Raw genomic sequence first — 26,008 nt, forward strand, 5'->3', positions numbered from 1 at the left:
CAAGTAATTAAACATGTGAGAGTTAACGAGAGATGAGATTAAGGAGTAGTAATGGACCCTGGGGACCTGAAATTCTGGTTCACCATCAACCTGGCATTTAAAGCAAACGGATTCAATGGCTTCCAGGTCTGCCCTCACCTCAACCAAGTGAATCATCCTCCTAAAGAGACAGTAAGATTGAGGTCACCATGTCTGTCATCTCGTTTCATAAATTGATGTTAAAACTGTAAGCATCCCCCCACCAAGACACACATACCTTTACTGCACACGCGGCTCCATAATGGTCTGTATTTCATTCATTCATTCACTCATTCATTCATATCCAGTGCCCACACATATCCCATATCTCAAACTCTTTCTCTATACACTCTGGTATAATATTTCCGTAATCACATAACTACCTTAAATCCATAGCATGCCCTTCTCTTTCAGGCATGAACCCAATAAAACGTAGCTCTCCTCTGTGATTATCACTTCCCCTGCAGCCATCTCAAGTGGTGCCTATTTATTTCCTCACAGTCTGCACTTCAGAGAAAGGAGCTGGGGTTGATGCTCTTGCTTCTTGCTATGGCTCCTAAGTAAAACTTATCCACTCTCTTCTCTAAAATCCTGCTCCTTTGAAATGTATACCAGTTGGCTCTATAATCTTTTGCCGTCTCTACTCTCATTTTCCAGCCTCACTCAAGGAAGGCTTAGGTACCTGGTTTTAAGATTTCCTGCTTACATCAAGTTCTGCCACCAGTTAACCTTGGTGTCTTCAAGACATTGGAGGATGACCCATCATAACACCATGTACGTTCATCAAGATAGGCTAGGCTATCAATGAGCCCCAAATCTTACAGTGACATAATAATAAAGGTTTATGACTCACTCAAGCTACATGTCTGCCATGGGTTGGTTGAGGGTTATGCTACATCATCTCATTCTGCAGGTCTGATCAGTTAAATCTTTACAAACTCAGATCTGATTATAATCTCCCATAACACCATCTTTCCTCTTTAACAGCTGTTATATTTTCCATGTATTTTGTGATTTCTGATTGTATTTCTTGGCCTGTGCTCTGTAAGGCCTATAAGGACAAAGGCTGTGTCTGTTTTTGCTGGTCTTACTTAGATTCTTCAATAATTAGCCCAGTGCTAGCCACATAATAGGCATTCAATAAATGTTTATTGAATTCAATAATGGATAGAGGGGTGAACAGATGAATGAGTGGATGGTAATGACATTGAGTGGAGGGAGGGAGGGAGGGAGGGAGGAAGGGGGCGGGGAGTAGAAGAAAGTTTTAGGGAAGCAGTAAAAAACCCTCTAGTCACTGAATGGGAAGTGTTTATGGGCGATCAAAGAGTAGGTGACCAGCAGTCAGGTTAAAGCTGGAGGAAGAGTCAGGGGTAGATATACAAATTTGTAAATTATCAGAATATAAGTAATGGTTGATTTAAAAGCAAGAAATGCTTACATGTTAGATTGATTGCATTGATGGATACAATTTACCTGTATCCATGTCTCCAATGCAATGTCACTTTGTAGCTCCTTCCAACAAGAACTAATTTTCTTTTCTACTCCTTGAATCTGGGCTGCCTTTGTCACTTGCTTTGGCCAACAGAATGCAGCAAATTTTACGACAGTGTGCCAATTCTGAGCTTAGGCATCAAGAGGCCTCAGTGCCGTCATTCTCCTTCTTGGAACCCAGCCCCTTCTGGATGGAAAAACATGAGTTAGTCTGTGGAGGATTAGAGACCATGGGGAGAGGTCAATTTTACCAACTGAGGCCATATTAGACTGGCCTCTACGTAAATAATCCCGAAACATGTAGGCCAGGCAAAATGAGTAGAACTTCCTATTGACCTGCAGTTGACAGCAGATACATGAGAGAGCCCAGCTGGTCTGTAGAGTCATGCTCAATATCAAATGATTATTGTTTTAACTCACTGGTTTTTGAGGTGATATGTTATATAGCCATAGCTTACTGATACACAAAAGAGATAAATGCTACAAAAATAAGATTCTGAGAGCCATTTAAATTTTTTGTATTGTTGATTTTTTAATTATGGAAAATTTTAAATATATGCAAAAATAAAAAACACTAAATAACTCCCATATACCATCACCCAGTTTCAACAATTATCAACATGTTCCTGATTTAATTTCATCTATATCCTTACCCATTGCCCCAAATTCCTGACACCAATTATCTCCTTTTTCAAAGTAATTTTAAGTACACATTTTGGAAAAGACAATTTGAACTCTTTGAAAAAGAAAGTAACCCAATGCTCTGGTAGAAGTTTGCTAAAGTGATTAAAAGATATTTTCAAACAAATTCATTTAAATTAATTCTTATATAAGCTTGAACTTCAAAAGCTAGAAAGGAAAGAGAAAGCTGGAAAAGAAATCTCTTCTCGACTGATAATGGGGCAGTGCTTGCCCTGTGTTGATTCCTATAGGGATTGCAACTTTTTCCTTTAGAACCAGAAAAATGAGTCCCCTCTCAAGCAGAGAGAAGGAAGAAGAGATCTAATGCTAACCTGACTCCCAGAAGAGATGCAAGGATTTCCTGGAAAAAAGTAAAGAATAAAGGTTATTCCCTCTAAGATAATTAATACACATACTGGAGGGGGTGGGGATGTAACTCACAATTGAGTTCCAATGACCTGAGGATTTTGTTACAATCAAGTGTCCTATAAGTACGTCCTGTGGAAATTTCTCTTTAGCACAGATAAAGAGGAGGTTTACTAAGGCAGAAATGAAAATACACTTTTAACTCTTCTAAGTATATTTTTCTCAACATATGCATGTAGAGTTATTAAATGATTTAGTTGATTGAAATGTTAAAACAAAGACACTTTTTTTTGGCAGAGAAAGAAATAGTATATGAAGTATGTACTAAGCAAAGATATTTTAACAAAGCACTATCACTTAATGGCAGTGGCAGTTGTCCAAATACAGGTGTGGAAGAAATAAAAGTTCTTTAACTAGATCCACTCATTCATTAAAAATAAACAACTTGATTTGCAGCAACATAGATGGACCTAGAGGTTATCATACTAAGTGAAGTAAGTCAGAGAAAGATAAATATCATATGATATCACTTATTTGTGGAATCTAAAAAAAAATGATACAAATGAACTTATTTACAAAACACTAACAGACTCACAGATTTTGAAAACAAACTTATGGTTACCAAAGGGGAAAGGGAAAAATTAGGAGGTTGAGACTAATCTATACACACTACTATATATAAAATAGATAAACAACAAGGACCTACTGTATAGCACAGGGAACTATATTCAATATCTTGTAATAACCTGTAATGGAAAAGAATCTGAAAAAGAATACATACACACACACATACACAAACTGAATCACTTTCCTGTACACCTGAAACTAACACAGCATTGTATCAATAAATCAACTACACTTCAATAAAATTTTTTTAAAAAATAAACAACTTGCTAGGTCCGAGGGCTAAAATACTTGAAGTGAATTCTATTTTAAAGTGAAAATTTTGTACAAGGCTTCCTTACACTTTGGTTCACGTAACCTATAAAAAGATGCTTTGATGTTTACCTCCATTTATTTTTTCATGAGAGGCTCTGAGAGATTAAGAGTATCATTCAACTTCCACATCTAGAAATTTGAAGATCCAAGAACTACTCCATGCCTTCTGGTTCCTAGCCAGTGTTTATAGTGCTATAACATAATACTTCTTTAAAATAGATACAATTATAAAGAGGCTTCAATATTGGTTTCACACATACACTAAAACCTTTTGGTTGTTAAAAAGAAATACGTTTTACAACATCTTCAATATCTATCTACTTTCTGGGAAGTCATCATTGATGATTCATCCCTAACATTAAATCCATAGTCAAATGCTATGAAAGTGATGGCCAAGTAGCTCTCCTGGCCTTCTCTGGATTCCCACTATCATGGCCTAAGTCCAGACCCTCAACACTTCCCATCTGGTTAGCCCTTGTAGCCCATGGTGCCAGATCCCCAAATAAATGGCTACCAAATAAAGGCTGCTTCCTACAAACACCTGAAACCCTCAGTCTGAGGGCTTTTGTTGGGCCTTGTGACCAAGCTAACTTTCCATGACTGGCAAGTCAGCAATGCTGGAGAGCTAAAGCTTCTAGAAGAAGCCCTCAATAAGGAATAGATGGAGAGGTGGTGGAAAAATAACCTGTCTTCCTCTTCCCTTGGGTGTGATAACTCTGAGGGCATACCTACATTTTCTCTGAGTCTTCCAGTGGACCTAATGTCCAGTTGCTCATAGAGTAACTGGCTTTATAATACAAATTTTATTGGCTTCCTTCTCTTTCCCATATTACTTCCCCATTTCTCTAGTGATGCTTCCTTGGGGTCCACTTCTTGGGGTGCCCAATCTAAGACATCCCTGTAGTTAGCTGTTACTCTAAACCCTCCATTCAACTTTCTCACACACTGCTGCTACATGAACTCCCTAAAACTCAAATTTGATTTTGTCATCCATCTGCTTAAAATCCTTCAGCAGCTCCCTGCATCTTTTAGTGAAAAGTTTTCACCTCTTTAGTTTTGCACCCAAGTCCATGAACTGATACCTTCCTACTTCCATAGCTACATCTCAGAACAACCCAAATTATAGGCACTTTGCTACAGTCATAGACAATCAGAAGGCATGTATAATGATTCTATCCTTGTATTATTGTCCCACCTCCTCCAAACCTCCTTTTCATCTAAGTTTTATGCCTGCATCAGAACTCAACACATATCTTCATGAAGGCTTTTCTGATTTTTATTCAAAATCACATGCCTCATCTATATACACATTACACTCTGTTCTTTCCACTCTCATAACTTTTGTCATATTAGACATTAATTGTTGACTAAATTAATTTTATTCTTCAAAAGACTGTAAGATTCTTGAGGACAAAGACTTGGCTTTGATTCTTAGCCATCACCTGGCCAAGAGGAGCTCTCAAAGAATGGTTAAATAATTATCTAGATGACTCAGTAACCAGAATAATTTTCTCTATGGCATATGGGCCATCCTGGATCACTGTCTCCATCTCTTAAGAAAAAAGTGAAACTCCTGGGGCTTCCCTGGTGGTGCAGCGGTTGAGAGTCCGCCTGCCAATGCGGGCGCCGCGGGTTCGCGCCCCGGTCCGGGAGGATCCCACATGCCGTGGAGCGGCGGGGTCCGTGAGTCATGGCCGCTGAGCCTGCGCGTCCGGAGCCTGTGCTCCGCGACGGGAGAGGCCACAGCAGTGAGAGGCTCGCGTACCGCAAAAAAAAAAAAAAAAAGTGAAACTCCTGAGCCTGGTATTCTATCCACAGACACGTCTCATATCTGCCCACAGCTTCCTTTCTAGCTTCCTCTGTATGCACTATTGTGCACTCTTCACTCCAGGCACATACATCTGTTGGTCTTCCCCTCTCAGAGCACCTCTTCCCAAATCACCATGGCTGGCATTGTGCTACTTCCACTGTGTGATATAAAATGTCCTTTCCATTTCTTTATCAGTAAAAATCCATCGCATGTAGCCTCAGTGTACTGTTTTGTGTATCCATCCCTGAATCTTCCTGATTGCAGTAACACCCTGTCACCAGATCTCTAACAGCATTTGCCATTCAGTGATACAGATAATTCTTTATAAGTCCATCTACCCTGGTTGACTGTGGTATCTTCAGACAATGTGTGTCTTGTCCATTTTTCTTCCTATCCTCAGAGGACTGCAGGTCTGATGCTTAGTAGGTGTTCAATAAATCTTGTTAAAGGTACAAATAAACAAAAGAGAACAATATTCCAGTTGAGGTGCATTTATTAAAAAAAAGTATGTGCATGTTTATGTATACATGTATGTCTGTGTGTATACTGTCTAAAGAATTTAAAAGTTAAATAGTGATAAACAATCTGAACATATAGCCTGATATTTGGAGATCTGATACTAGCAATGAATCGATTTTAAAGAAAAGGATAGGGCTTCCCTGGTGGCGCAGTGGTTGAGAGTCCGCCTGCCGACGCAGGGGACATGGGTTCGTGCCCCGGTCCGGGAAGATCCCACATGCCGCGAGGCGGCTGGGCCCGTGAGCCATGGCCGTTGAGCCTGCGCGTCGGGAGCCTGTGCTCCGCAGCGGGAGAGGCCACAGCAGTGAGAGGCCCGCGTACCACAAAAAAAAAGAAAAAAAAAAGGATAGCTATCCTGTGGAAAACAATATTTTTATGTGAGCAACAGAGAAAGGGTCTAGAGCAGTGGACATAAATGTCACCTAATAAGAAAATAATTCCAAAGGTAATGATTAAATCCTGTAATAACAAAAATACCTTAAGTCCTTTATCATGTAAGGGCACCAATAAAAACTGTAATTCTTTCAAGATCAGAGGTCTAGTTAACTGCTCAGAGCAAACAAGTCTATAGGCCTCACACTGAAACAAAAGAAGGAATTCAGAGCTGCCAATTTTATAGCCTCGTTAAACCAGGGAAGCCACACACAACTCTTGCTGATGAGGAAATTATGGCAATTACCAAAATTGTCAAGGGAAAGGTATGACAATATGTAAAAATTTCATGGCTTGAGTTTAAGATCAGAAATTAATATTCATGATAAACATCAGAGTCAAGGACATAGAGCTTTGCACTCCAGAATTAAAGGTCTTAAACTCTAATTTTAGAGTAGTCTTTAAGTACTGTTTAGACAAACAAAAATGTTATTTCCTCCAGGGGGGCTATTAGGGTAAAGAGAGAGCTGTCATATTCACTTAATTAATGAAAACAACATTCAGAGATCAAGAAAGTTTGATATTTTCAAATCTTTACTTTGTAAACCAAAGCCTTTGAACAGACATTCATAGTGGCAATTTTCATTAGAAGTACAATTACTTGGAAATTGCGATTTAGGAATTAAAATATTTTCATTCTTTTGTACAAGATATCTACATGGGATTTCCACACCATGTCAACAAAGTTAAAACACAGGCTGTTACTCTGCACACTACTGGCTTCCCTAATTAAGAACTTTTCAGAAGGCTGAATAATCTGCAGTGCTCATTCATTTGAAGATCACAGCAGTGCAATCTGGAAGGCACCCTGCTATGTCTTTACTACCTATGATTCCATTTGTAAATTAAATTTAGATGGAGAGGTAAATAGTCTTTGTAAGAAATTAACTACGTAGTACATCGTTAACATTCTAGAAGGAAGATGTATAATTTATATTTAATTAGCTAATATTTTATAAGGAGGTATATACCTTGTATTCACTCACTTTCAATCTACTACATGCTGGGTGCCATGTCAAGCACTGGGTCTCCTCCATCGAGAGACTCTTTATATTCCTATGATTTTATAAAGCACCCTGCTGTCCCTGAACTTGTATGGGATATGATTCCCTTAAAAGGATCACTATTACCTGAATATCAATTCTCAAACTTACTGTGGATAAGAAAAATCTGGATGCACATTGAACCGTCAGGTTCCCAGTCCTTGTTTCCCCAGAAATTCTGATTCAATAGGTATGTGTTAGGATCCAGGAATTTTTTTTAAACTAGTGATTTTTTAAACTGGTGATTATTAAAATCTAATTATACATCAGATCGTAATTTGAGAAACAGTGGGTAGTAGTTTTCAACTTTTTTTTTGTTACAATTCCCTTGAAAGATCTTAGAAAAATCCTGGGTGATTTAAGTTGACATCTATTTTTTGTAAGTTTAAAGAAGTTTATTTATTTGTTTAGTAGGAGGGAAGAATATTAAATATTATAAATATCAAATAGGATAACTGGAAAAAATACATCATGGCATGATTTGATGAAACAGAATTTTCATTTTTTAAGAAAACTATTTGGGGGGGGGTGATCATGTATACCAAATATATGAAAAACAACAAATAAAATTTACCCCTGGGTTTTATCAAATGTATCTTGAAAATATGATAGTTCTATAAAACATTCCAATTACATTTAATTTAGTATCACTACTATATGTTGTTTTGGCTGTTCTGAATTGAGAGTATACCAACTTGGATTAAGCTTCAAACTTATCAGAAATGCTGTAACACAGAGAAGATCTCTGAGTTTAAGCAGCCTTGATTTTTCAAACTAATATTTCAGACTATTCTTTTGTTTGACACCTAAGTCCGTTTTGCATACAATACATCATAATGCAATTTCACTTCTGTAAAGTAAAAGAAGTGCTACTGTGAGCTATCAGGCAATTTTACACAAGAGTACATATGGAAGTTGAGGTTCGGGAGATGAATTTCCTTCAAACTACCTTTGTGGCACACCCCTTGGGAATTCTTTGTGCAACCCAGAAATATTTGGATTTCAGTTAGAAGAGTGCAGACTTTGATTGAGAGTGAGCCTATACACCAAGTGGGCTAGGTTGGCCTGTTAGCTGACCTTAAGGCACCCTAATCTTTTCCTTCTTAAAAGCCAGGGCACAAGTAATTACTGTGTGAAAGACTCTTCCAAAACAGACTGCCAGCCTAGTCTAGGAAGAATCTCATCTGGCTTAAGTCACTGCTCTGCTCCCAATGGCTAGTCCAGTAGCTGGTGTAGAGTAGATACTTAATAATCTACTAGAAAATTTGTTCAATTGAGAATGAATACAGTATCAAAAATTCCTAGACATTTCAATCATGTCAACTACGTGCAACCAATTCCAAAGCTTCTTCAGTAACAGAAATAATATTCCTGTTTTAATGTAAAATAATGGTTGGTTTGCCATTAGTGGATTGGTTTACAGTGTCAAGACCAGAAAGACAGCCTAACCTTCAATATTAGATAGATCAAGTGAAAATTTGTTGCCAGATTATTGTAATCATTCTTCAAATACAACTCCATCAAAGTTAATTGAAATGATAACTGTGTATAAACTTACTTACTTGAAGCAAATAAAGGAAAGTCTCCCTGGAATATCAGGAAAATAAGTAACTTATAAAATTTTTTTTAAAAAAACCTTTATTGAGGAGTAAGTGACAAATGTACACATTTAAAGTGTACAATGTGGTGATTTGATATACATATGTACTGTGGAATGATTACCAACATCAAGATAATTAATACATCCATCACCTAATTATAATTTTTTTTAAAAAATGAATTTTTATAATCATCAGTGACTATGAAGTCGGAGGATCCAGCTTGATTTTCAATATTTCTAAATATTAGCTTTGTTCTAATGTTCTAATATCCTTTCCACATCTACATTACAGGACTCTAGGCAAAATGTAAATGTATAATATAAACATATTATAGGAAAGAGCCAATAATCGTTTGATGTTACCATTTCAAAACAAAGGCTAAGAGCCACACGTGGCTATTTCAAATTAAATAACATTTAAAATTCAGTTCTTCTGCTGCACTAGGACCATGGAGTAACCTTGTGAATGGAAGTCACATGCTAAGCACTGCAGTCTGGGCCTTGACAAACCCTGAAACTATCATACAAGTTCAGGAATGCCTATCTTTTACTTTACATGGGAGAATAAACTATCTTACTTAAGCTACTTTTCTATAATATGAAGTATAACTAATGATGTGATATTGCTTTAAAGTAGTGTTTTCATTTCTTTTTCTTTTTCTCTTTTTTGCTTTTTGGGCAATGTAAGACATTTTCCAGAAACCACTGGAACATACTTCAGATGTTACTCATTCACTCCACAACCCTGACCCTTTTATAGGACTCTCTTTTATGACATTCATGGGAGAAAATGGGGATCTGTAACTGAGAGATATAATGAAATCATTTAAGCGCTTGTTCAATTACCTTTTAAGTTTTTGTTTTATAACCTCAGATTCTATATCATGAAGCTGTTACTAAATGGAAACCCTCCTGAAATCCAGAAATGCCACTGTAAAACCTGCATAAATCCAGGCCACAGAGACTGATGAGAAAAGTCTTACTGATTCTTCACCTAAGCTTTAGAGAAGATGAATATATGGAGTTTCTATGTAACCTAATCAGAGTAATAAGCTGGTTGTCCATTTATTTCCTGGACAATGAGAAATTTTCTGGGAACCAGAACTAGAGATACTTGAAAGAGCAGGGATTTGTCCAATCAATACTTCTTCAGCAATGTTGATGAGGTAATTCTATAATTGGTTGTGAGTGAATCTGGGCAGAGAGAGAGGCTATTGCGGGCAGGATGCATATGCATTGCATATGTTGGGGACAGGTATGGTAGTATTGAGAATATTAATATTTTTTAATCCTTTCAGGAATTTTAAAGAAGGAAGGCTGTGGAAATAAAAAAAATAGAAGTTCGTTCAAGAATATGCATTATTCATTCAACAAGTACTGACAGAGTGTTTACCGCATGCATAGCAAAAATGATCTACTGAGTCATTTCAGTATATGTGGAGGGATGCTTCTTGGCTGTGCCAAAATTGGCTACTAATTTCCCCTCAATATCTGCTTCCTCTTCTTGCTCAGTGTAGCAGATACTTTTGGTGTCCCACTCAGAATTTCTTAACCCGCTGTTGTACCCATACCTCAACTGCTGTGGGTGTTGACTGGACAAAGCTCACACCTGTACCCTTTTCCAGAGACTCATCTTAGCATGACAAGAGCCACCTGGATAGAGATGACTGTGAAGTCCAGGCCCTGCCCCCTTGCTTCAAGGGAGGATAAATTCTGCGGTGCAATTTATGTTCCACAGCTCCCTGGGGGTCAGGATGAGTCTAGACTTTTGAAAACTCACCTTTTCCTAGCTTTTTCTCTTGAGTGCACTCCTCAGTAGATCACTTGCACAAGAATCCCTGTCTTGGGCTTTTCTTCTAGAGAAACGAATTTAAGATCCTCAGTAATAGACCTCTATGTTGTTATCAGGCACATGGGTACTACTAATAAAAACCACATATCCCAGCCACCACTACATTTTCATGTAATTATGTGAACAAGTTCTAGCCAATGAGATGTAAGGAGAAGTGACATAAATAACCTCTGGGTCTTGTCCTTTTTTTTTTTTTTGTGGTACGCGGGCCTCTCACTGCTGTGGCCTCTCCCGCTGCGGAGCACAGGCTCCGGACGCGCAGGCTCAGCGGCCATGGCTCACGGGCCCAGCCGCTCCACGGCATGTGGGATCTTCCCGGACCGGGGCACGAACCCGCGTCCCCTGCGTCGGCAGGCGGACTCTCAACCACTGCGCCACCAGGGAAGCCCCGGGTCTTGTTCTTAAAAGTGGAAAGGACCATGTTCTTTGTTCCTTTCATTACATATTGCTGTTTATACTAACATGGATATGGTGGACAGAACTTCATCTTGGAAAATAAGGATGAGGACCATACCCCCAGGGAGAACAGAGTGGAGACAGAAAAGAAACCTGAGGCCTAGACAATTCACAATTAGGCAGACATCATATAAGCTCTGAAATACCTACATCTGGAATTTTCTTTGAGCAGAAAGCTTCTCTTGTTTAAGCTACTGCTACTTCTAAGATTTTTGTTATATACAAATAACCTGTCCCCAAACCTGACAACTGATCAAAACATTTTTCTTTGCTCAGATCTCAGTGGTCATATATGCATAATCGGAGATGCAAAGATGAACAAGATGTTAAATCTCTGCCATTAAGGAGCATTAGCTCCTTAAAGGAAAAGAAATTTGAGCAAAGTATGGACTTTAGTTAATTTAAAAAAAAGAAAAAAGACTAACAAGTAGACTAACATAGAACCTAGAAAGGACCCCAGACATCTTTTATTTATTCAAGTGCTGTGTCAGGGAGCAATGGTGGGAACTCTATTTAAGGCTTTCCTAGAGTGACGGCTTAAAGTCAAGGCAACTTTATTTCTCAAGACCCTCAGATTTTGTGGTGAAAAAGTTTAGGTTTATACTGGAAAAGTATAAGATGTGCCTCTTGCTATTTTTTCCTTTTATTTGTTTCCCATAGCAACATCCAATCAGGCTCTCAACATCCAATCAAGCACCATCTCTGATGTATTTTTAACTTCCCAAAGTGATCTTGAATCTTTTTTCCTTGCTATACCTACCATTAAACCTCTAACCGTAGCCCCCATCACTTCACACCCTAATTATTGTAAAAACCCCTTGTCTGCTTTCCACGTTCCAATTTCTGTAAACATTCATATACTTGCTGGAAGATAATTCCAGAAAAACTGCTTTCAGCTTTCCATTCTTTGCTTTATACTTAGCTGCCATTTAAGTCTTGTTTTACCCTTCTTTACAGCCATCCCTCTCACCATCACCTACAAAACCCCATTTTCCATCAAAACTGATCTAGTCACTCTTTTATGAATAGACTGTGGTTTTTTTCTTTGTTAATAACAAGAGCAGTTTCTACTTTTGGCTTACCTATTTGCAGTTTGCAAGGCATTTTCTAGATCAGAGGTCAGCAAACTTTAGCCTGCAGGCCAAATCCATCCACCACCTATTTTTGCAAATAAAGTTTTACTGGAGCACAGCCGCACTCATTCCTTTATGTATCATCTGTGCCTCTGTCCTGCTACAACAGCAGAGTTGAGTATTTACAATAGAGACTATATTGTCTGCAAACTCTAAAACTTTCACCATCTGGCCCTTTACAGAAAAAGTTTGCCAACCCTTGTTCTAGATCATTTTAAAATTTTTCTTATACTAGTCTTCATGAAACCCTTCTGACAGGGAAAATTTTCTCCATCACACTTTCCCTAGCCATGTGTTTATTTTTCAAAGTCTTGCTCAAATCACAGGCTCTTCGTGAGCCCTTCTAAGAAAAGTCTCTTTATTGTCTTCCCTACAGGCATTAGGTTATTCTTCTTATTTTTTTCTTGGGAACCACATACAAAATTAGACTTAGAAAGAACCCTGGATAACTGGAGCTTCATACTCAACTTTTTCACTTATCCTAAACTTTGTTGATCAGCTGCTATTACTTTATTAGGCCTATTCACTTTATCTTTGCTTACTGCACCAACATTAGCAGTTAGGGGAAGGGGAAGCTGGGAAAAAGTGAGAGAGTAGCACTGACATATATACACTACCAAACATAAAACAGATAGCTAGTGGGAAGCAGCCACATAGCACAGGGAGATCAGCTCGGTGCTTTGTGACCACCTAGAGGGGGGAGATAGGGAGGGTGGGAGGGAGGGAGATGCAAGAGGGAAGAGATATGGGGATATATGTGTAACTGATTCACTTTGTTGTACAGCAGAAACTAACACAACATTGTAAAGCAAGTATACTCCAATAAAGATATTAAAAAGAATTAAAAAAATAATAGAGTACAAAAGTATGACCACCAATAGTCTTGCTGGATTGTCAATGGCCTCTATGCCTGGCACATATATTGTTTGCAATTTTAAAATTTCCTCGAGGTAATTACCATTTATATCATATCATAGATATTCAGTAATGTTTGTGAAATATGATAAATGTACATGTTATAGCCATGACTGAAAAGGGCTCATAGTAATTCATTTTACCTAAAATAGAAAGAAAAAAAGGATACGTAAGAACTCAGCATTTACCTTTACATGCCTAATTATTTTACAAATGTATATTTCAGCAGCCAACCTATTCCATATTAGTTTGATACTTTTTGGAGAAAATTTATTAGCCTCTGTCTTCCTTGAACCTGCCACCATTGATTTCAAAGAATTTTCAAAGCTTTCTTTCTTATAAGACTTGGAAAGATAAGACAAAGCTTTTCTCAATCCAGTGATCTAAGAAACTATCCCATCATCACTTGAGCAGAATTTATTTCATCTTCTTAGTATTTAGGAAAAAAATGGCTGTTATGTTGCAGACATGTATTTTCAGGATGATTTTAAAAATCAGTAAATTGAATAGCCAATTCACACAGCTCTAGGCTTTTACTTCCAACAATTGGGTTTGTTGTTTCTGAAAAGAAAGCACTCAGAAAGACAACAATCTGGCTAATTATTGCCCTGTTCAAAAATAGTTCAATCCTTTAGAAAACACCTTCAAGTCTCAGATACGGAAAGAAGGGTAAACTTCAGTATCTGTCCTAGGTTGATTTACCACCTCAGCATGATCTCCAAGAATTATCAGAATTATGAAACTGGAAATTCTCTTTGAGGACTATTATGGCAAGAGACACATGTTACCACCAAAAGATTATAGAAAGAGTAACTGATATGCAGTTCTATATTTTCAATTTATCATCCGTATAAGACACTGCATCCAGACTTGAAACCTTAAAGACCTTCAATTGTATTTCAATGGATTTTTTTAAAGGACTACCTTATGTAGGCTTAATTGCATTTTTTATAGCCTATAAATTACAGCTGATATTCTCAAGGGTATACTGTGGTTTCAATTAAGAGAGGTAGTTTAACAATTAAGAGACCAAGACTGTGAAACTACATTAGGTCCTTGAAACACATATGCATATGATCATTAAGATTTCTGGGTAAGATATAAAACATTTATATGGCTTTGATTGTCCTGAACAAAGGGAGACTCCTTGGGGCATAAATGTTTAAGACTTTCTAAAATGATGCTGAGATTATTTATCCTTTGATCTAAGAATGACTTGATTTTTAAGCAATAACCACATAAAACAATAATAAATATTAAAATTATCGTCTATCATACAAATTAAAATGAATGAAAACTTACCTCTACTACACCTACAGCTGTTACCTGTTGGTCTTTTAGGCCTAACATATTATTACTGTTTACTTCCACCTGGTGACAGTGAGGGTATATTACAGGCAGAGAATAGAACAGTGTTTTGGAGTACCAAAGGTCATGATGGAGGATAAGCAGTTCATAACTGGTGTTAGTTTCAGATAAGAGCTGTCATAAGAAATGGAATTATTTTTTTTCATGGAAAATGATAGGAATCAGAAAATGGTATATATATATATATATATATATATTTTTTTTTTTTTTTTGCGGTACGCGGGCCTCTTACTGTTGTGGCCTCTCCTGTTGCGGAGCACAGGCTCCAGAAGCGCAGGCTCAGCGGCCATGGCTCACGGGCCCAGCTGCTCTGCGGCATGTGGGATCTTCCCGGACTGGGGCACGAACCCATGTCCCCTGCCTCAGCAGGCGGACTCTCAACCACTGCGCCACCAGGGAAGCCCCAGAAAATGGTATAATTTTGGCTATGCCAATGTTTTCCACAAGGCATTCTAAGAACATTAACCCCAATCACTATTTTATTCAGTAACTATTTTGTGGGTGCATGATCACTAACAACACTATCTCACACTAACTCTGAGGGGAAATCACATCAGTGATAACACGTTTGGGATGCAACGCATACTCTATCATCCAGAGAAGGTTGCTTAAACGGTCTTGGAGGAAAACCCTGAGATACTTAGCTATGAAGGTGTATGAGGCATACACTAAGACTAGCTAAGCAAAGGGGTGTCTAAGAATCTGGGGCACTGTCTTCCAGAACCCTGACTCGCAAGTAGAGAGACAGCAGTCTTAAATATACTTGTGTGTGGCGCCTCTGCTTAATGGAATAGATTACAATTTAATACATAAAAGGCTCACAAGCATTTTAAGAAATCGTCCGAGTTTGTTGATAAAGTTCCAATTAAAAAGAGGCCCCTGGGCCCTTAACTTGCCATGGAAAAGAAGAGGATGGACCCAAAAGCCACAGAGAACGACTCCCAGTAAGCAGAACTGGGCCCTAATCAAAAATCTGCTGACGTGTGCCCAGCTGGGTTTTAGAATTGCTATGGTTCAGTGACTGCTCTGTATCTCTCACACATTTTGGATAGGATTATTTAGCTTAGTTATTTTATTCCTGTCTGACCAGAGAATGTTGGGTGTGTAAGGGTTAGATAACAAGTCTTTCTAGCTCACAGACCTTTGGATCAAGAGGAGCCACTCCTGAGCGGTTGTACTCAAGGGACTAAGCATGAAGAACCTCATTCACACATAGGTAATGAGGTCCTGGACTTGTAGCCCTATCTTGATGTCACAATAAGACTTTGGGGGTCTTAGGAATGGGGTGAGTGTACTTTGCATGTGTAAGGGCAGGGATTACTAAGGGCCAAAGGGCAGACTCTGTTGTACTGTTATTTTGGTGATCCCACCAAAAAAACACAACTTGTGGAATTCAAGCTTTTGTGAAATCTCCTCCCATATTAGCTCTAGACTCAGCTAATGGGCTATTAGTAAGCATGATGCAAATAGATGCTTGATAAGTCTTCATACATTCTGAGTTGCCATATAAAATGTCTGGCCATCCTGCTGGAGAGACAGTTGGAAAGACCACGTGGAGAAAAGGAGACCCTGAGAATTCATGGAGAGAAAGAGGCTCAGCCAATCCTGTATCCTAGTTGATTCCAGCCTCAAGTGACTATGGGCAAAATCAGCAGAAGAACAACCAAGCTGAGTCCAGGCCACATTGCAGAATCATGTGTAAATAAAATGGTTGTTGTTTTAAGCCACTTAGTTTGGAGGTGTTTCCCCCCCATAACAGATAACTGAAACAACTGTCTTTGGAGCAGTTTGATAAAAGTAGAAAGATGATAAACATATACTGGATCTTCTTCAAGAAATAGCTCTATATTCTTCAGATAGGCAGTGAAAAATGGAATTTCGGATGAAGGAACAAAGAGTAAAAGAGTAAGGAAAATTCATACTGTAATCTGCAAACAGCAGACAGGATGGTGAGAACACAGCACAAAGTGCCTACGGAGACAAACACCCGAGATGAGTCTAGAATGAAAGGTTGAAGCTGGGTTGTAAAGGCATGTGTACACCAAGCAAAGTCTTCAGACTTCATACTGGGTGACAGGGCCCATTAAAGACTTTTAGGTAGAGAAATGAAATAACATCTCTGTTGTGGACATATAATTGCACAACAGTGTGGAACAGTAACTAAAATAGGAAAAATCTGGAGGCAGAGAAACCACTTGAGAGGACATTGCAGTCACTTGGAGAGTAGAAATTAGTATGAACAACAAAGAATGAATTCAAAAGACATTTCTAAGGGTACATTGGAAAGGTCTTAGTAGCAATTAAGGCAAGCTAAAGAACGTTAAGGAAACAATGATAAGTGATAATTTTCTAGCTAGTGTTACTGGAGTGATAGTGATTCTATTTATGAGAAAAAGAAAGGAAACATCTGAGGAGGATATAGCTTTGTTGAGGTAAGTATCAAAATAGATTTTAGTACATGTTGAAGTCAATGTGTCTTTTAGACAAATAGGAAGAGGGGACTATTAGGAAAGTGAAAATATATTTCCGGTGCTTGTGAAAATGTTTGGATTTCGTTTCTGAGTCATTAATAAGTATTTATTAAGTGAAGCTACTGGAATAAATAAGGATAGGGGAGCAGTGGCTCACAAGCTGACTGCACAACAGAATCATCTGATATCTGGATTTAACAGATCTGAGGTGGTACACGGGCATCAATAGTTTTTAAAACCTCCCCAGTTAATTCAAATATGCAGCCAAAGTTGAGAGCAACCGATGTAGAAGAATAAAGGGAGAGAGTTGAAAACAAAATTCTGGTAAACACCAGCATTTAAGGAAAATTCAAAGAAAAGGTGTCCCAAGGAAACTTACTAAGTTATATATCAGAGAGCTAATAGTAGACATGATAAAGGTCAGTGTTAAAACCAAGAGAGACCCAAGGGATCTGGCAATTCGAATTTCTTTGGCCCTTTCATGTAAAATTTTAATAGAGTAGCAATGAAGTCAAACAGTCTTTCATCATCTCCACTCTACTCTTAAACGCTTCCAATCAGCTTTTATTTTGGTTATTGTATTTTTCAGTTGCTTAATTTCCATCTGTTTCTTTTTATAACCTATTTTTATTTGCTGAGATTTTCCATTTTTTTCATCGGTTTCCAGAGATTTTGTAGTTACTTGCTGAAGTATTTTTATGATCAGTGTTTTAAAATCCTTGTCAGATTCATCTCATTGTTGGTATCTTTTCTCATTAATGTTGTAATTTTCCTGACTCACGGTCAGGTCAGTGAGTATTTTTTTTTTTTAACTCTATCCTGAACATTTTAGTTATTATGGGGATGTGGATCCTATTTCATCATGTTTTTCTTTTTTTAAATAAAGGCAACCTTCCTGTTGAAATGTAAAATGTGGGCCAAGTGGATATGTATGTTCAGCTTCCTCCTCAGCCATGCTGACATCCTTCCTGCCTTGTTGCCTCCAGCTCACTTCCTACTGGGCTCCACTGACACCAGAGGAGGGAAGGTCGAAAATTGGATGCCAACTAGCCCTACCTCGCACCACCTCGTCCTGCCTTTTTGATGGTAGAAGCTTTGCTCCTCACTGATACCAGAGAAGTGAGGTGAAGACTAGCAGTGACTAGCCCTGCCTCACAGTGCCTCGCAGATTCCCATTGCTGCCAGCTGGGGGTGGAGACTCAGGTCATCACTAGATTCCACTGACACTTCTCTTGCAAAAGAATATAATTCCTGCCTACTTCCTCTGGGTGAAAGATGGAAGATCAGGACCCCACTCATGTGTGCTGACTCTACCATAGCGTGGGGATCATATTATTGCTGCCTGCTTCCACCAGGCAGGGGATGGAAGATTAGCTCCCTGCCAACATCATCTGGTGGGACAAGTGGAGAAGTGTGGTCATCTCATTCCTCAAGTCCGGAGGTTCTTAGACAATCCTTCTTTCCACCTTTCACAACACTTGCTTTGCTTGTTGGCTGTGTTCTATCCAGCCTTTTCAGTTGTTAGGGGAGGACTGGGAGGAAGGCAGCTACTCCATCTTGGCAGTACCCCATTCTGTTTTAAACTGTGGCCACAGTATCTATAACAATTTATTGCACACTTATTTTCTCTGATGCAAATGATCTGAAGGTAAAAAAAAAATGTTTTTTAAAAGTCTTTGTAATTCTAGCATTAGCATATTACCTAGCGATCAGTAGTTATTTCTGAAATGGATGACTCAGTAAATGGATTTAACTGAGTACCTTTTGATAGATGCTTAATATGTACTTTCAATGAGAAAGAAGAACTTTTTAGTCTCTAAAGAGAAAATCAAGACTTGAACAAAGGAACTAGATACTAGATAAAATACATTCTATATATGTAATTTGAAAAAGTATGCTTTTAGAAAGAACTTAACACACAAAAATCAAGCATACTTCTAACAATGCTAACAATGTACATGTTGAAAATGAAATTCAAAAGGCACTATGATTTATAAACACACCAAAGAAAATGAAATAATTCTGTATAAATTCCATAAAATGTGTACAGGATTGTATGCTGAAAAATACAAAATGCTGAAGAAATCAAAAAAAGAAATCCTAAGTAAATGGAGAGGCCTACTGCATTCATAGATTAGGAGTTTCAACATAGTAGAGACAGTAATTTTCCTCAACTTGAGCTATACAGATTTAATGCAATGCTTACCAATATTCCAGTATAGTTCCTTGTAGACATAGATAAGCTTATGCTAAAATTTATATGGAGAGGAACAGGCCCTACAACAGCTAAAAGGATCTTGAAAAAGAAGGATAAAGTGGGAGGACTCACTGTACTTGATATTTAGTCCTACTATACAGCTATAGCTACACTAACCATGACAGAGTGGCACTGGCCAAGGGATAGACACATAGATCAAAGGTATAGAATACTGAATCCAGAAGTAAACCCAAGCAAACATGTCCAACAGATCTTGAATAAACATGCAAAAGCAATTCTATGGAGGAAGCTAAACTTTTTAAACAAGTGGTGCTGGAGCAACTGAACATCTATCGAAGAAGCTAAACCTTGACCAAAATAAACCTTATACCTTATATAAATATTAATTCAAAGTGGATCAGAGACAAATATAAAATGTAAAGCAATAAAACTTTTGGCAAAAAACCAATAATTTTAAAAACAATAGAAAATTTTCAGGATCTAGGACTAGGCAAAGAGTTCTTATATTTTTGTACCAAAAACACAATCTGTAAATTGAAAAAAAATAATGAATCGAACCTCATCAAAATTAAAAACTTTTGCTCTTCAAAAAAGCCTGTTAAGAGGATGAAAAGACAAACTACAGATAGGCAGAAAATATTTGCAAACCACATATCCAAGAAAGGATTAGTGCCTAGAATGTACAAAGAATCCTCAAAACTCAACAGTAAGAACACAAATAATCCAGTTACAAAATGGGCAAAAGACATAAACAGACATTTCACTGACAAGTATAAAGATGGCCAATCAGCACACGAAAATCCATCATTAGCCATTAGGGAAATGCAAATTAAAACCATGAGATATCATGATACACTGATGGGTACAATGGAAAATAGTGACAATACTAAATGCTGCAAGCATGTGGAGAAACTGGGTCATCACATATTGCTGGTGGGAATGTAAAATGGTACAGATACTTTGGAAGATAGGAGGGCAGTTTCTTATATGATTAAACATGCAACTGTCATACAAGTCAAATTCACTCTAGGGCATTTATCCCAGAGAAATGAAAACTTATGTTCACTAAAAATGTACATGAATGTTCACAGAATATCTATTTTCAATAGCACAAAATGGAAGCAATCCAGATGTCCTTCAATGAGGGAATGAACACTGTGCCAACGTCCATACCATGTAACACTACTTAACAATAAACAAGGATGAAAAACCCAATTCCAGTATTTTTTTTTCTTTTTTTTCTTTTTTTTGGCCGTACCGCACAGCATGTGAAACTTCCCTAACCAGGGATCAAACCCATACCCCCTGCAGTGGAAGCGCAGTCTTAACTGCTGGACCACCAGGGTAGTCCCTCCAACATTCCTGAATTGCAAAAAATAGACATGGAGAACAGATTAGTGGTTGCTGGGGGTTTGGGATTGGGGTGGGGAGGTGGATATGGACAACAGAAGGGATCCTTGAGGTGATGGCATTGTTCTGTATCTTGAATGTATCATTGTCAATATGCTGATTATGATTTTGTACTATAGTTTTATAAAATGTTACCAGTGAGAGAAACTGTCTAAAGGATTCATGGGATCTCCCTATATTATTTCTTGCACATGAATATGAATCTACAAAATAAACTTTTAGCCAAAAAGTAGTGTGCCAAACAACTTGGTATGTTACAATTTAGAGGACATTAAATTACTTACACAAGCACCAGCTCGCTATGCATATGAAACTGCTAATAGGGCATAACTCGGAAGAGGAGGATTAAAAAATCGGGAGTCAAGAGGAAAGGAAAATTTCATTTTTTTAAAAGTAAACTTATTCTTTTAACTGGCAATAAAGGAAAAGAAAGTAGTTACACAGCTCTCCTTCATTCACTTTTTCATGTAAAAATAAAACATTCAAGAAGGAGAAAACTGAGTAAAAAGCCAGGTACCATGGAACCAAGAATTACGTGGTATTATTCTATCCAAAATAGCTACTTATAGATGGGAGTAGGAAAGCTCTTGTTCATTACACTGAGAGTAATCTTAGGCGTTTCCGTTATTTACACCATTGACTTGTACATATTTAGGTGTAAACACTGTACATGAAAACGCTTGTTAAAACTTTTCATTGATAAGTTAATAACCCAAAACACTTATCAGAAAGACTAGAACCTTTGAGCAGCAGCTAACATTTTCAAACTTCTAAAACTCTTCATAAGTGGATTATTTAAAAACGAATGGTGACAGTTTTGTGGTCTGATAGCTAACAACATGCCAAAATGTCAGTGACTCAACTAACAGCCCTGGGCTCCCTTCACGTCATCAGCACCAAGGCATGCTATTTAAACTGCTGTTTATAATGATTTTGAGTACCACTTTCCAAGTTGGAACAGGAAGCCGGATCAACACTAGCTTCAAATCAATTGGAACACTCGAATTCCAGTGACAAAAGCATCTTTTCCTGCAGTTTATCGCTTTCTCTAGAATACCACTTGACACATATAAAACTTTAAGGTGTTTGTCTTTTAGTTTCACCTTCCATTAAAATATAGACACACGAACATGTGGCAAATGTCACTGTTCTTGGAATTCTGTTACCTTCATTCATCACTGCAACTATAAATTCAGACATTTTAACGCAATTTCTGAGCATTGGATCACTGTGTATATTTAAACACATCAAAGGATTGCAACTTCAGTGCTTCAGAAGTTCACATTACTAACATAAACACAACCTTATTTTCCCATCAAAAATAAATAATGAAATTAAGTGTTAGACTATGGACATTCAGCTCAATTCGAATCTCAGATAAATGAGGACATTTGCCTATCTTGAAGAATCACCTCCTACACATGCATCAACAATCAGAAATAATGTTTTTTAAGAAAATGCAGCAGATATGAAATTAAATCTGATAACTATTTGTCAAGTAAGAACAGCCAGTGCAAACAGTACTCTATATTAGTATGGCGATTATTTATCAATGCACCTACAAAAACTTTACTTCTATTAAGAGTTATGTTTAAACATAAAAGGGTTGGATTCCCTTTTTTAAGGGAAAGAACAAGAGTTGGCAAAGGAATAGTGCATTTGTTCTTTTATAATTCATTCCACATTTTTCCCAAGCAGAACTTTATTTGCATTCATTTATATTTTCCAAAATGAACTCTGATTTATATGTTGTCAGCGTTAAAAAGATAAAGTTATGTTTAACTTTCATCTGGCTTTGACCTATTTTAACATCCTAACACACCTGTAGCCATAACCCTCCATAAAGGTTATTCTTATAGGCTGATGATGAGCGGGAGACACAAACCTTATGATAGAGGAGTAATAGCTGCTAATGAGAATTTCAGAAGTGGAAGTCGAATTTTGATTTGAAAAAGACACTAGGTGATTTTGAGACTTTCTCCAAATTGAGAATCAACTGCTTTAGATTTGGCTTTATATATAAGTCGAAATAGGGACACAAAGAAATAGATTTAAACACACCCTCTATATGCCTATGCCCTGCTTTGCCAATGTTCTTATAGTCTAATGACATCCACAGTCATTCACAGTCCATGAAGGGCTAAATGCTTAAACTGAGACTTTTAACTGCTAATGTGAGACATGGATATTGTCTTAACGCGTTATCACTAAGCAAAGTACATATATCTCTTCCAAAAGCAGACGAAGATATGTAGATGTGTAATGGGTTTCTTTGTGGATTAAGGGCACAGGCTTTGTTATTAACTTTTGCATTGGCCCTGAGGGACCCAAAATATTTTTGTATTGACTCAGCATTTTTAGTCAATAAAATGATCTGGAACATAGCCTTCGCATTCCCTAACATGGCAAGGCTGCTTTCCTCTTCCTGTGCACATAACACGTTACCTAAATCATCTTTGCAGATGTGTTCGAACCAGAGGTATCTGTGCTCTATCTGTCTGTGAAGGGCAATAACAAAATGTTACAACCCATTTAGCAATAAACTATGCATCCTTTCTGCAAGTCTTTGCTTACATTTTATTTGCAACATTTCACCTCCTCTATAAATTTTATTTCATAGTCTTTAGTAATTTCTGGCAACATAAGTAGATACCCAGATGGTATCTCTTTTCTCCATAAGCCAGAGATAATGTCTCAATATAAATTCCAATGCCATCGTTTTATGATTTAGATTCTAAATTTTAGAAAGCAGCAACGCACACAAATATTGAGACCATAGCCTGAGGTGAAAGGGATAGCAGCAAAATTTAGGTATAAGAAAGCAACATGTGATATAATTGATTCAACAGTAACAAAATCAAGAGCATACCTGATGACACAGGCGTAAAGACCACTATCCTGCAGTAATGTTGGCCGGAACCAAATGGAGTCCTCTTCCTTGCTCATTCTACTTCCATCAAAGGCTATTGGCTCTTCAAAGTCTCCAGGGCCAGAGCTTTTGTACCACATCAAACTGAGTCCAGCACTCTGGGCTAGGGAGTAATTGGCTCTGATATAACCATAAAAGAGTGCACATTTGATTCGAACAGGCTCTCCCACCAAAACTTGGTATTTCTTGATATCGACAGACCAATCTGTGCATCCATCAGCTGTAGTTTAAAAAGACAGAGAAAGAGAGAAAGAAAACACATTAGAGGAAAATGGAATCAATTAGTTCATTCATTCATTTATTCATTCAACAATATTTATTGAGCATCTATATTGGACAAGATTCTTCTCTAAGCACAGACTATGCAGCAATGGATAAAACTCAGAAGGGCACTGAAAAGTAATTTATCCTACTAACAAACAATATATTCAACACTTAGTTTGCTTCTGCTGATATTTAATCTTAGTTTAAATCAGTGTGATGGTTATTAGCTTATGGCCTTCTCATTCTAAATCCACATGTTTGCCTGTTCTTTGAAAATGGATCTGGACCTGTGAAACAGTTTTCCTTTGCTAGCTGGCACTGACACTTTGTTAGTAAAGTGTTCTGAAGAGAGATTTCAAAGGAAAGGGTTTGCTCCCTGGTTCCAGCATGCTTGCTTGGAAGGCTCTTGCAGTATGCAAAGGTCCTGCAGTACACGGTAGCAGCTTGGTAATTTTTTAGCAGATCCTCAGGTGAGACACCTTCTCATAAACAGCTTTCCCAGATACCTTAGAAGGCAAGTCCCTGTCCAATTGCAGAGGGCAGACTTCCAACCAGTTCTACCGGTGTGCCACCTCAGTGACTTCTGCCATTCAGTAAGCCATGAATTTTCCCAGTAAGGTCTGGCTCTCACTCTGGGAATGGGAAGATGGGAGCTTTTCTTTGGGTGCTCTCAGCTAGGGGTAATGGCGGCCATTCCTCTATTCTTTACAGTTCTTTTGTTACAGACTGAACGTTTGTGTCCTCCTAAAATTCACATGCTGAAGGCTTAATCCTGAATGTAATGCTATTTGGAGGAGGGGCCTTTGGGAGATAGTTAGGTTTATATGAGGTCATGAGGGCAGAACACTTATGAAGAGAGTAGTGCTCTTATAAGAAGAGACACCAGAGCTTGCAACCTTTCTCTTTCTCCTTCTGATTACTTATAAAGAAGATGCCACGTGAGCACACAGCTAGAAGGTGGCCATCTATAAGCAGGAAAGAGGGCCCTCACCAGAAACCAAATCAGCCAGCACCTTGATCTTGAATTTCTCAGCCTCCAGAACTGTAAATTTCTGTTGTATAAGCCACCCAGTCTCTGGTATTTTGTTATGGCAGCCTGAGCAGACTAGTACATCATTCCTTCTTACTAGCCAATCCTTCATTACTCCAATAACCTATTACATTGAAAAACTCTTTATATAAGCTTTCCTTGTTCAACTTAGTGTATTTTTTTTCTCTCTGATTGGATCCACACAGATAAAATGAGGAATAAGTGTTGTACAGCCAAACAAGACAAAAAGAAATACAACAAAAGTGGGTCGTGCTCTAGTAGTGATTCACAGCCAGAGACACAGGTAGATGGTTACTTTGCTGATTTCTGGGAGCATTAGGGGAAGTGTAAAGTAGAAACCATGGTGGGAAATGGAGCTGATGGGATGGGAACTAATTGTATTTTCTGAGTTTCTTGGAAGTACCATCTTCCAAATGGCATCTTGGCACCATTTTTATCACCTCTCTCCCACACACACACACACACACACACACACACACACACACACGCACACACACACGCACACACACACACACACACAACAACAGGTCACCACAGGGCAGGTACATCACCATGTTTACTATCATGGAGAAGTTGTGGATCTCCTGCCTAGAGAGGGCACTTGCTCAACCCCTAGCAACAAAATCAATCTGACATAGCTCACAGTATACAAATACTGAGCAAAAGGGCAAAAACCAAGAAAAGAGGACCTCTAACAGCAGTAGCATCTGAGTACTGCAAGCAGGGTTTAACTCACTAGAGATTAAAAAGAGGGCAACTTGAAGGATCTGAGAACAGGAAAATTCATGTAGAATTCAAAAGAAGGAAAATGATCAAAATGAAAAGGAAGATGTATATTAGAGCAAACAACACACATAATTATGGAATTATCCAAATTTCTTATCTTAAAATATTATCTAACATCTGATGAGCACTTAATTATGTGCTGAGTTTACAAATTTTCATTCCCCTTTCACAAAAACACCCATTCAGGCTTTGGACTCATTGTTCCCTCTACATGGAACTTGTGTCACCAATCAACTGCATGGCTTCCTCCCTCCCT

At 38.0% G+C, this 26,008-nt stretch overlaps 1 protein-coding gene across 1 annotated transcript in view; it reads right to left on the bottom strand.

Annotated features, from left to right (window-relative positions):
* IL1RAPL1 (interleukin 1 receptor accessory protein like 1) overlaps positions 1-24,749 on the bottom strand; it is a 653,817-nt gene extending 629,068 nt beyond the window's left edge. Inside the window, exons 1-2 of the mRNA XM_060002071.1 lie at positions 24,671-24,749; positions 23,592-23,871 (exon numbers count right to left, since the gene is read on the bottom strand). Of these exons, the coding sequence (XP_059858054.1) occupies positions 23,592-23,871; positions 24,671-24,749 (359 nt within the window). The remainder of the gene's footprint in view (positions 1-23,591; positions 23,872-24,670) is intronic.
* Positions 24,750-26,008: the final 1,259 nt, after the last annotated feature.

Source organism: Delphinus delphis, chromosome X, assembly GCF_949987515.2.
Source record: "Delphinus delphis chromosome X, mDelDel1.2, whole genome shotgun sequence".
Lineage (NCBI taxonomy): Eukaryota > Metazoa > Chordata > Mammalia > Artiodactyla > Delphinidae > Delphinus > Delphinus delphis.